The 13,049-nt window shown below is 42.5% G+C and overlaps 1 protein-coding gene across 1 annotated transcript in view; it reads right to left on the reverse strand.

Moving 5' to 3' along the window:
- Window positions 1-2,371, reverse strand: part of WNT5B (Wnt family member 5B) — a 28,551-nt gene extending 26,180 nt beyond the window's left edge. The window contains exons 1-2 of the mRNA XM_019543882.1: window positions 2,360-2,371; window positions 1,426-1,572 (exon numbers count right to left, since the gene is read on the reverse strand). Coding sequence (XP_019399427.1) covers window positions 1,426-1,572; window positions 2,360-2,371 — 159 coding nt within the window. The remainder of the gene's footprint in view (window positions 1-1,425; window positions 1,573-2,359) is intronic.
- Window positions 2,372-13,049: the final 10,678 nt, after the last annotated feature.

Below are 13,049 nucleotides of genomic sequence, written 5' to 3' on the forward strand. Positions count from 1 at the left end.
AGCAAATGCTGTTGGAAAAATGGCGCCGATGGAAAAATGGCGTCGATAGACTTGCTCGACGCAGGGTTGCCACAAACCTTCAATTTGTAAAAAATGCAATATCTGCGAAGCGCAATAAAGTGAAGCGCAATAAAACGAGGTATGCCTGTATAGAAGTATACAGGTGCATGTAAACATTTCTGGCTATAATCCCATTCAATCACAATATATTACAAGCCATATGTCAAGATCACCTGCAACAGCATCACTTCATCTGCTAAATGTAGCCAACTCTGGGATAAAGCTGGGATATTTTATGGCACGACTCAAGCCTAGTGGTCCAAGAAGGAACACTCTCCCCATGCGACCCATGATGCAAGCTCAATAGTGTATCCCCATAGTGGATCAGAGCCAGGGTCTGTGTAGCTCAGTATTCAGTCACTGACCATGTCCAGTGCCATAAACTTTAGAGAAAACTTTAAGAGACACAGTAAAAAACAACACTGCAGTCAGAAAAGCTGGATAAAAATACAAGGTCATCTTAATACTTAACACTTCTACCTAGACCTCCAATTATTTTACCTCCAACTAAGTACCATTACCACCTCCTCTTTTTAATAATTTTTACAAAAGTGGAAACTGAGACACAAAGAGATTCAGCAACTTTCCCAAAGTCACACAGCAAGTCAATGAAGGCCAGGATTGATTGTTTGTTCCTCTATTCCTTTGCCAAGCCCTGGAGGCTGGGTGGATAGGAAGCTTTTAAATACCTTTTCTCTTCCCAAATTGTTGACTCAAACTGAAATAGCCAAGGTTCTCCTGTAATTGCAACATTTTCCTAGAACAGCCTACTACCTAAGAGCCACTAGGGCTCAGAGCATCTGGGCTGTGTCCTCAGCTTCAGGATCTGAGAGTGGGAGAGATGGTATGACCACTGTACACCAGTCTGGAACCCGTTTACATTCAATCGTTCCTCCATTCTGACTGTAGGGGACTTAAGTCCCACTTTCATGTTTCCTCCATGAGACCCCAGCTACGTATAGGTCCAGAAGACCTGAATTAGGAATGCTGGACTCATGGATGAGATGCATTCAGCCCAGCCTTTGAACTTTACTTATTTCCGTTGCTGTGAGAATGCCTGTATTTTTGGGGGAGCTGTATATTCACTCTAAACCCAGACTGAAAACTACTTAGTCTTATTTACTAAAATGAATAAACCATCTACGATTGTGAATCAGTCACAAAATGTGCATGTGTAGCCTACAAAATTACTAAATGCACGTATTTTAAAAAGTAAAATGTTACCATCTGACTGTTTGTATTTAGAGTCCCAGTCTAGTTTCCAGTCACACAAGCTACCAATTTCCACTAACTAACCCCTCTTCAGACGGCTTCAGAGCTCTCCTCACACTGGAGAAGAGACGCATCACATCAGGCAGGACTGACCTCTGGTTTAAGACAGGGCTGGGAAATTTGCAGTGCTGCTGCCAGCTGCCATCCGTGTTCTATACACAAACGATTCCGGTCCTTAAGGCCAACTACCTGGTACCTTTCATGTGTGTTAAACTGAGGTAGAGGATTGATCAGGTTAACCTGTTAAAGAGGGAAAAAACTGAGAGAAAGAGTAAACTAGTTGAACATAATTTCCTCCCCATTTACCAGCAGCTGAGAATGGGAACTGAGGTTCTGCCTCTAGCAGTTGATTATATACACTAAAGGATCCCTCCAATAGTATAAGAAATACCACTCCCTGCTCTGCTGGAGACCTGTTGAACACAGAGACGTGATCTCAGATTCTATCAGGTAATAAATACAGCAGTCACCTTTAAGATGAGGCTAGAGAGTAAGGACACAGTTTTGTACATTATAAACATGCAGAAAGTAAAATATGGTAAGTTCTTCTGCAGAGATTCAAGAACAGGTCAGAGAAAGGGAACGTGCTAGATGACCTTACATAGGTTTTCTTGCTCCTCCAAAGGTATTGTGAGCCACTCCTGGAGGTGTTCAGCATGTGAAACTTCAGTTGAAGTCAGTTGGAGCTGATGGTAATGAACCCTTCTAATATCTTACAGGACCAAGCCCCAGGTTTTTTAAGACAGAGTCATAGAAAATTAGGGCTGGAAGGGATCATCTAGTCCAACCCACTGCCCAAGTTAGATCATTCCTATCCACACCATCCCATACAAACATAATTTGCACTTTATGTAAAGTGCCCTCAACCATGACACAACATAGACCTAACACCCTAATCTGCCACAGGTAAAGCAGGAGAACCATGGCAGCCAATGTCCTGCTCCTCTAAAATGTTACTATATTTTCAAGAGGCCCTGGGCAGAGGACCATGCCTCCTGCTACAGAGGAAGGCAAACCCAGTCTTTACCAATCTTACCATGGTGTAAAATTCCTTCTGATCTCAGATATGGCAATTGGTTTGACCCCAAAATGGAAACAATTACGAACAATATCTGGAACAGACTCCCAGCAGGTTTTGGTGCAAGCACCTACCCTGGAGATCTTCCAAAGGGAAGTGGATACACACCTTGCTGAGGTTATTTGACCCCAGCAGTCTTTCATGCCCAGAGCAGCAGGGTGTGGGGGTTGGACCCAATGATCTCACAAGGTCTCTTCCAGTCCTAAACTTCTGTGAATCTGTGTGAATATCTGATAAATGGCAACAGATGCTAATGAGCCTGCAAAATATTAAGCCATTAAAAATCCTAATTGAATGTAACTTCTCTCTTTCATCCTCTCTACCCCTTTAAAGCTTTCAGAGATACTGCTGTAAAAATCAGTGTAATAAAAATAATAATGCTGCTGGAAGCAAAAGCTCACAAACCTTATGAGTCAGATCTCCCAAAACCCATGAAGTCAGCATTATCATTTTCCTCTTACAGGCACAGAAAGGCTAAAGGCCTGGCTAAGGCCACCCAGGAAATCTGTGGCAAAGCTAGGATAAATCACCCCAATTCAGCAAAGAGCTAAAACATATGCTTGAGTTATATACAGGTGCTTAAATGCTTCACTGCACTTGCACCAAAATAAAAATCTCCCTCCTCCATTTCAATCCTCTGGCTGCAAAATGATTCTTTTGTTCAGAGAAAAAGCATTAGCCCCAAAAGTAAAAAGGAAGATACACTTGAATTAATGCTACCGTTACCTCAAATGAACCATCTCATTTACTGTGACTTTCTGCTTTCTGGCACCGTGTTTCCCAAGCACAGGAAACCCCCATTTGCACAGCATACTTAAAACTTGCTGTAGAATAAAAACATTGACACAAAACACCAGAACACAAAAAAATAAGGTGTGGCTGACACAAGACACATTCTTTCCATTGAACTAATGAAGTTGAAAACCCAGTTAAATCCCTTCGGGCACGTTTACAGGAGATGCTACTGTGCAGGAGCATTGGCAAGCACTAACCCCAACGTGACGCTACTGCACAAGTCGATCCTTGCTACTGCACAGTAGCTCATTGCTACTGCACAGCAGTGTCTGTAAAAAACTGTGTGGGGATGGTACTGTGCAGTAACAAATGCGCAATCTGCCACTCATGTAGATGCAGCCTTGTGTGGAGTGTCCCATTCTGTTTAAGACTGTCACTAATTTATTTTAAGCGAATAAACAGTAACCTTAAGCCAAATCAATATGAGATACTTTTAGATCTAGTTTACGCATAAACTTGTACCAAAATAACGAGATCCATTTTAATTCTCACCCTCAACTATTTCAGTGCAGATTGGTAGGTATTTGCTGTTATTTCAAAATAAAAGTGTCCTGTTTAGCTCTTGATTATGTTGATTGCAAAGTGGAAGCAGCACTTTATGCCAAAATAAGAGTTCCCAAAAAATTGCACCAGAATGACTAGATATGTGAATTAGAGCTGTTCCAGTTTTGTCAAAGTGTTTGTGTATAGTCCAGACAAGGTTCTTTGGGTAAATGTAACATCTTTTATTAGACCAACTAAACCATTGGAAAAAATGCAAGCTTTTGGGCACAAATATTCGTCTTCAGGCATATGTATAGTTCAGCCCTTCAACTAAAATACCTTAAGAGTATCCATAGTTGGGGGCTTGTAGCCATTTAAATAAATAATTTTGTAAAAAGATTTATTTCAAGCAGTACTAGTTTCTTGTGCAGAGAAAGCCAAACAACAGGAAGGCAGGTCTGAATGGGACCACCTGGGTCATTCAGTGCAGCCCCCTGCTATCAAGGACAACACAACACATTCCTCTCCCAAACTAAGCAAGCCGCGTCTTCAAACAAGCTAGTTTTTTCCTCTACACTATTCCAGTTGGAAGGCTGCTTTAGAACCTCACTGCTCTAATGTTTAGGAACCTATTTTTAACTTCCACCTAAATTTATTCATGGCTGGTTTATACCCATTTGTTTTTTTGTACTGACCTTGCCCTTTAAAGCTTAATGTGTCAACATCAAGATGCAACAGGGTAGTTACAGAGGCATGAATACATTCACACATAAAGGAATCTCTGCATACAATGACCTGCTTTGCACATGTAAGGGTTTTGCAGTAATACCTGGCAGTTCCCTCTTTGAAAATCTGGCCCTGAAATTCTGTTCTTAAAGAAAGAAAAGAAAATTCAGAGCTAAATCTGAAAAGCAACTAAAGATGCCAGTGCATTTTTCTCTCTGGTGATTGATTCCTTCTTCAGTGACATTCAGATCCAGTTTGCATGTCCAGAGAGCTCTTTTGTTACAAAGCACACTGGGATCAGAACCACTAGTTTGGCTCTCTCTGTTTCTTCCATCAGTCTGAGTTTTATACTGACAGTTTTGCTGGTGTTGCAGAGGCCAGAATGCAAGCCAGCTCTTTTCCCACAGCTGTGATTGACCTGTGTGAGATTTTGTTTTGCTATCAGCAAAGCCAGTTGATACAACTTGAAACTATCATCTAAACATAGTGACAGACATGGGATGCAGTTCTCTCTTTAACCCTCCCACAGGGGCCGTTTTCTCAGAAGAACCTGCCTCCTCTTTAAATGTTGAAATAAATTACCAGGTTTTCAGAAGACTCTCTTTACATGAGGCACTTTAGTGTGCAGTACACTAATCTACTGAGCAGTAAAGCATCACTGTCTACACATGCAGGGGTTTACTGTGCAGTAAATTAGTTTACTGTATAGTAAACTTACTATACAGTAAAGACAAATAGCATTAATTGTATGTGTAGACACGCCCAGTGACTACTAACATTTGGATATAAATGTTACAAGCACAAGCCAAGCTGCCGGTTACACTTTTGAAAATTCAGCCTTCGTTTAGGTGTCTAAATGGGAACTGAGCCCTTTGGATAATCTGGCATAGACCACAAATGCTAAATATTTCCAAATCTCACCCCACATTCTTCTGAAAATGTAATCCAGTGTGTACTGATCTGGAATGAAGTCTGGGTTTCTGATGAAACACAGGTTAATATTCTTCCACTGAAATAAATGGTTGTCCGGTGGAAATTAAGTGTATTTGTGTCAAGTGGTGAAAGGGGTGGTTTGCTGGAGGAAAGGCATGCATACAGTTTGCAGGAGGATTTGCATGTGCATTTTTGTGAGGTCATGTAGTCCAGAGAAAATCTGAGTAAAAAAATATGTGTTTAGAGGTGAAGTGAGAGGGGAGAAGGAACAAATGAGTTAGTGCTTCTGGATTGTATACCCGAGGAAACAAGAAATCTTGTTGATACATGTGGCTCGATCACTGTGGCTAATAGCTAGTTTCCTAACTTAAAGCAGAGACTTGCTTTTAGAATGGAAAGTCCTTTCTCCCTTTGATATTACACAGGTACGAGTTAGCTGGCATGCGGGGGTGCCTTTTGTTTGCACTCAGGGATTCATTAGACAGGAAGGAACACGCCCACTGATCAAAGAGAAAAGGCCGTTCAGAAATTCACTCCATTTTTCGTTCCTTTTTCTTCCATCCAAGAAGAGCACACACCAACTGCAGAAACTTCCTCAGCCTGACGAAGGGTTTTTAAACCCGAAAGCTTGCTTACAATTTTTTCCCCCAACTATTTAAGTTGGTCTAATAAAAGATATCAGATTCACCCAAAGAACCTTGTCATTCAGAAATTCTACTCCCAACTCTGCTACTGATTTGCTTTCTGATCCTAGGCAAATTAGTTAAGTTCTCCATGCCTCCATTTCCCCATCTGCAGACCATGGTGAGTTCCTTATGAAACTAGCACTGTGCAAGTGCATCCCAGTAACCTACTTATTTGTTACACTGCAGGATTCAACAACATGTGCAAGTGTGTAACTGAGACTATGTTCCAGAAAAACATCTGCGGAATGTGTTTGAAAATACATTTCTGTGTTGTAATAATAGGTTTTAATTTACATGGTGCTCCTAGTATACAGGTCTTTGGGAATCTGGCAAAGTGTAAGTGAAGCCACACGCTCTTAAAAAACAGGGAGGGGAGGGGGGGGAGAGGGAGAGAGAGTTTCATACAGAAGTTAACCAAAAAAAAAAAAGTTTAAAGTCACTTTGGGGTTCAGAGGAGTTAGAGTAAAACAAGCATCCAAGACAAACTCTGAGGGGTGCTTCAAGGAGAGCATGTGTATGTGTGTGCGTGCTTGAACATTTGCATATTTGATATGCCTTGCTAGGATAGCTAAAGGAAAATAGGAAGTTGGGAATATTCAGTGTGGGAATTTGATGGAAGAATGTGAACTTTAGTGAAAATACAGCTATGTGGCCAACTGATCATCTCAAAGGCCACTGCTCTCTTGGCTCTATTGAAACAGAGCAAGGGACTGGCTTTGTGATTTAGGTCAGTGGTTTTCAAATGTCCTAAAGTCACAGAACCCCTTCCTGTCACTTCTGCTGTGGAATCCCTATCCCCATCCTAACGACTGATGCGGAGCCAGGCCACCCAACCCTGCCATGGCAGAGTACCACCTCTCTGACAACCACTGGCTTAGGCATCAGCAGGGAGTTAAGAAATCTTTGCCAGTTGCCTGGCCTTGCCACATACTCAGCATATGGACTTTAAAAATGTTGTTTAGGCTTATGTTTTCAGACATGGCTACTCGATTTGTAAGCCTCAATTTTTGTGTGTTCAGTCTGGGACAACCTGAGCCTGATTTTCAGAGAAGCCAGGAACCATTTTTTTTTCCCTCTTGCTGTCAATTAAATCATAGTGCAGGTGCTAATCAGCTATCAAAACCAGGCCCTTAAGTGCTCTGTGCCCCAGATTCCAAATAGATAAAACAGTGATAATACCAAACTAATTAACCAGAGTATAGTGAGGTTTAAAAGTTGTAAAGAGCTCTCAGATTCTTTAATGAAAGGTTTAATAGATATACAAAGATTTTTTTATTACTCACTTGTTGTTTCCCAAATCCTGATACCCATGTTTATTCCACCAATATTTTCACAGGTTTCAATATCTTTCAGAATCTTGTTTTCTGCTTCAAAGCATTAAGGAATAATCTTAACTTTCTATTTGAGAAGATTCACAGATTCCAGAATGAAACAGGCTCAATTTACTGGGTAGGTGTGGAACATTAGCAATCACAAGGGCTAGGAAGAAATGGAAGGTTTGGTTGGTAAAGCAGTAAGAGACCTGTTGTTTCCCACAATTCAGTCCTTTTGCAGGTGAAGAAATACTTCTACTTGGATTCTTCCCCATGTCCATTTTGGAAATCTGGGGCAGTGCAGACTAAAGGAACTTGATGCTTTCACTACACAGGAAAATGGCTTGTCATATGGGCTAGGGACAGACATTCAAAAAGTTTGAGCCTGAATTGATTCAATCTTTGCAGGTTAGTCTAGCCTGCCTAGGCTGAACCAGTTTATAACTGTTTAGACATCCCCTCTGGACTGAAGAAATGCAGGTCCATGCCTGCAGATGAGGGGTGCTTGAGCTAGCCCTCCCTTCCCTGCCCTTCCACTGTACTGAGCTTAGGGGGTGTGTGGGCAGAACGCTCTGATTAGGGAAGGGCCCATCCCCTCCCCCCCACTGCTCCTGACCAGCCAAGGAGCCAGCAGGGAGTTACACAGGGAGTTGATAACAGAGCATTTATCAACCCATCAGCAAAACAAAAGCCTCTCTCATTAGTTCAAGCTCTTCTTAAACAGCTTTTTCCAAGGAAGGAATGGAGGGACATTACCAGCTACCTCTTGATTAGCGCCAAAAAGCCCTAAGCCAACAGTCCTGTCTGCTTTACACAGATACCTCTCAGCATTAGCTAGCATACCACATGCTGGCTACAGTCTGTGCTGTGGGAGAGGGGAGGGGGCAGATTCCTGCTTGAGCAGGAAGTGCGGTGGGGGGGGCACAGGGAAGCCAGGCAGATGCTGCTGTGCCTGCTGTCTCTGCTGGAGCTCCAGCCAGGAAGCAGAGGAGTGGGGCCAGCCCAGCACACTGGAGCTGAGAGCCCCACCCAGGGCTGCAAAGCACCTGGGATGCAGGAGAAGTCTAGTTTAAGTTAAACCAGGAAGGGGTCTGGGACAGATATCGCATAAACTGATTTGACCCAAATCAGTTAAGTCTAATACTACATTCAACTAGGTTTATCTCAAACAAGTTTCAGCCATTTTCAAACTGGTTTATATGCACTGAACATCTGTTCTGTTACAGGTTTGAACCAGTTTCTGATCACATAAACCAGTTTATGTGTAATGTCTGTACCTAGCCAAAATGAATGTGCTGAAGACTGGCTGAGTTGGGGCATGGTAGGCCCATGCAAGTAAGTGCCCAGGTTTGCCCCAGCCTAGTTATGCCACTGCTGAAAATAATAGATTATTTTGCATTTAGGGAGAAAACAGAAATCATCTGAAGTGAGAAACCAATGCAGAACACAGGTCAGGTGTTCTACCCTTTTACATTACCACCTCCCACCCCCACTCACCACATCCACTCATCTGCTCACATATGCACATACCATTACAAAGGGATTTTCAGGTATTTTGATGCACAAGGAACGCTAGCACGCTTCCAGGAATTTTATAGCCCAAGTGGAGGTATCATTGTTTCTGCAGAATAGAAGTATGAGGGCATGCGGTCCCTAAACAGCACCTCTCCCTAGGGCGGGTCTCGACACAGCAAGAGGAAGAGTCAGAAATGAATGGGTGGAGGGTGGAGGTTCTGATGGTTTGATGTATCTAACACCAGGAAGGTCTGGACTGACTTTTTCTTTTTGGAGCAAAAAAGTGTCAAACTAAGATTCCTCCAGCCAATGTGAATGCAAGTTCAATGGTGGGTTTAAGATTATACATTGTATTATATACCTTCCATTTGTGTTTGCTCTTCTTTGCTGAGCTCTAATTGTTACACGGATTTTCACAGCACGTTTCCAGAATAGCACTGTTCTGTTTTCCAGGTTTCCTCTCCGATGTTTGTTTGGAGCCAATACTTACAGGGCAGGAGACTTAACTTTGTCCAATTCTAGTGAGCCGCCAATTTTAGAATGTAATTTACTATCTAGAAATGTAGTGATGGCTCTGCTGGAGAGAGGGAGAAGTTAATAGCTAAAACCTAACAACTCTGTATAGTCCAAGAATATAAAAATGCCTTATTTTAAATGCTGCAGGGCTACATTTATCCCTTCCAGAGACAAACCCATTCCTCCCACTGTGGGCCAGATCTATTTGTGCTAATGCAGAGATAGGTGATTTATACTTCCCTGTACAAGGCTTGTCCTATTTACTCAGGCACGATTCACCTGGGAAATAGCAGATGGTAGTAAAAGTGCCTGCACTCCCTTTAGCCAGAGGGAAGCAGCTTTAAGTTTCACTTACCATCTTGCCAACCCAGCTTCTGCTGGTCAGTACAAAGGCTGTATAGGCAGCATGCAAAAGTGGTTTGCTTTACCCACAGTCCCTTCCCCAAGGGTGGGACATGGACATTTACACAGGTTTGTGCTTAATCCACTTTACTCAGTGGAGTTATGCCAGAAGTGAGTTTGGCTCTTAGTGTTTCATTCTGAACTAAGTGGCCAGGACAGCCCACCCCAGGCTGGTCACATTTCCTAGCTATGTGACTGTAACCCACTAGCCAGAATGGTAGGTATCACCCTCAGGGTAGAAGTGCTGCAGATGCTAAGCTTACTAAAAATACAGGAGTTACTCTTTTAAGTTCAAGTTGGCAAGGCTTCCATTATAGAGGAAGGTCTGTGATTGGTGAAGATGACTGCTATGTGACTACTTTGTTTACTTTTCAAGCTATGGGTGTTAATACTTGCTATGTCATCTACTATTTTTTCTTCTCTGATCTTTTTTTGGTACTAAGAAAAAAAGAGTGATGCAGCTTCACTCCAATGAAGGCCATCATTGAATGGATTATGAGTGTTACCATTTGGGATTTTATAACTTGCACTTCTACAGACCTTTTCCTTCACATATCTCACAGACTTTGCAAATGTTAATATATGAGCACTCACAGGAAAGGCAAGGAAAGAAAGTGATCATACATGGAAAGGAAGAGTTCCTCCTGTGGTCATGGCCCCCGTTTCCACACTCCCAGTTATCTGGTTTAGCCACAAGAGCATCCAGTCACATGGGAGCAGATGAGATGCACGCATAGACCATGTCTACCACAGCAGTCAGATGGCTCATAGAATATTATTTTTGTTCTTCACACAGATCTTCACACATAGGTCGTTCCCGGTGTCTGCTAGTCACATAGAGATTTAGCAGCAAAGTTGGGAATATAACCCAGAACTCCTGGTGCACTCCTGCGCTCTAACCTTGAAAGCATGTTCCCTCCTGTAGGCATGATTATGTTTTTCTAAGCTCACTGGTTAACAATTGAAAAACTAAAAACATCAACCCTGCTTCTCCCCTCAAAACCCACCATGGTCCAAATTCAGAGCTGGTGTTTGCACTGAGATATTAAATCTAAATCTTGGTCCACAATCTTAATATACATTTACATTTCCTCATATATCGAATGATATCCTTCACCCCAGTAGTGGTGGATGAATGGCAGACCAGACTTAGTTCATTCTGACCAAGAAACTGTAATATAGAGAATACTGTTTAGCACTCTGTACTATGGAGGTGTTTTCAAGAATAATTTCTGCTGAAAATGTGAAAAATAAAAGGTAAAAAGCCCTCCCATCACCCTCCCCTTCCCATTGTAGTGCCTCTCTTGCCTTATCATCAACAGTAGGAAAACTCTCCAACGTGAATGGGGTCAACCTCACCTAAAAATAGAAAAGGAGCAAAAGGTTTCCAAGAGACGCTGCTACTCTAGAAAACATGCTGGCACCTTTTCTTTGCTAGCCTGTGAGAAACAAGCCAGGGCAACTGTGGCTCTAGCCAGCACACCGAAAGAAGAGCACATGGGTCTAGCCTGTATGGGAAAACTACCCCAAGCACTCATTTTAAAAAAGTGTATCTAAATTAACTTTAAAATAATTTGGAACCACACCACGCACAGGTCCAAACTTGCTCCAAAAATATCTCATTAAGTAGGATTCTGGCCATCTGGAGTATGGTCTGTACTACAATTCAAACCAGTTAGAATTTGGGGAAAACTGAGTGTAGAACAGGCCTCAGAGAAATGCCTCACACTGGCAAATAAAACATGCAGAGACAGACCCTCAAGAGACTGGCAAGTTAACATAAGGCAGGCACAGCACATTAGCTGAAAAACTGCTCCATCATACAACACCAACAGCACATGAGAGGCCCCGCAAGCCTTGCACAAGAAGCGAAGGATTCAGTCATGGGTGTGGGTTGTTGTTTTGTGCTGGTCAGTTTTGATTTTATTTCGGAATAAAGACTGGAGTTTCCAAAAGACTCAAAAGAGAGAGGTGCCCATCTCCTACTGAATTTCAAAGGGAACTTCTTTTTGCTGAATGAATGTGAGCATCCATATTGCAGAGTCCATCTGATCCTCTCAGACTCCTGTGGGGTCTCAGCACAGGACAGCACAGCATTTGGGGCCCAGTGATTGAAGGGAACTAGGAAGGAGAGTTCAGGTGTTAGAAAAGAAGAAAGGACGAGGGCAGCTTTGTCATCATCAGTGATGTGGGTCACAGCAAAAGGGAAGGAGCTTATCAAGGAGCCAGTTTAAAGACAGTATTTGAGGGAATTAAATGGGGCATGGAATATATTGGGGTAGGAACTGGATTATGGTTAGATCTGGATGGCAGGGAGCAAAAGGAGGAAGAGGGTTAAAGAGACATGGGCATCATTGTTTAAACAGGCAGCAGTCATCATTCCCCTGGAATCACAACCACCACCCATTGGCAAGAGAGCCCCTATCAACTGGGAATTTCCTGTGGATAAGATTGGGTTGAATTTTTCCATTTCAGTGGCTGGGGAACACTTGCAGGAAAGGTTTCTATATTCATTATCTCCTAAATGTTTAATTTGAGCTATGCCTGGAAATGTTGTGCTATGAATTAAAAGGCAAGGGAAATAAATAGGGGTGCACTATGACAAGAAGTGCAGAAAGATGCATGGACATCATAACTATACCCAATGATGCTAGATAGGGGATAGACAATAGCATGAATTACTCACGAATGGTGAAGCCCAAGTTAGCTATACAGCTCCTCCTGAACTAGTGCCAATAAAAACTGTCCCGCCTGCACTGAACACCACCGTAATCGGGGGTGGGGTGGGGAAGAGAGAATGAAACCTTTATGTGGCAAGCACTTTCAAAACGAGAAAGTGGCTGCTGGGAGGTGTTTGAGGGGTTGGGATGTCGGAAACAGTTCCAGGGGGACAGATCAGTAGTCAGAGTGCCCGCGAGGCAAGCAGAGATTCTGGATGGAACAGTCTCTCAGACGGCCACCTCCTATATAGCAAAGCATTTCCACCACATGAGATCATGGCAAACATGCCACACGCTGCTTTATTTCTGAAAATATGGAGTCATGTGTGATCAAAGGGGATAAACTGCATTTTTTTCTGTGCATTTGACTGTCCTACCTGCACTTTGACTTTCTTGAGCTCCGGCTAGATCCAAACAACTGGAATATTGATAAACTATAAAGTAAAAGCCTCTTACAAAAATGTTTTCTGTCTTTCTCCACTAAAACATGATGGATCAAAGATTAAATGTACAAAGATCAGATTCAATTTTGGACCAGAGAGAGATTCAG

Source organism: Crocodylus porosus, unplaced genomic scaffold (genome assembly GCF_001723895.1).
Source record: "Crocodylus porosus isolate Cpor-Errol unplaced genomic scaffold, CroPor_comp1, whole genome shotgun sequence".
Taxonomy (NCBI): domain Eukaryota; kingdom Metazoa; phylum Chordata; order Crocodylia; family Crocodylidae; genus Crocodylus; species Crocodylus porosus.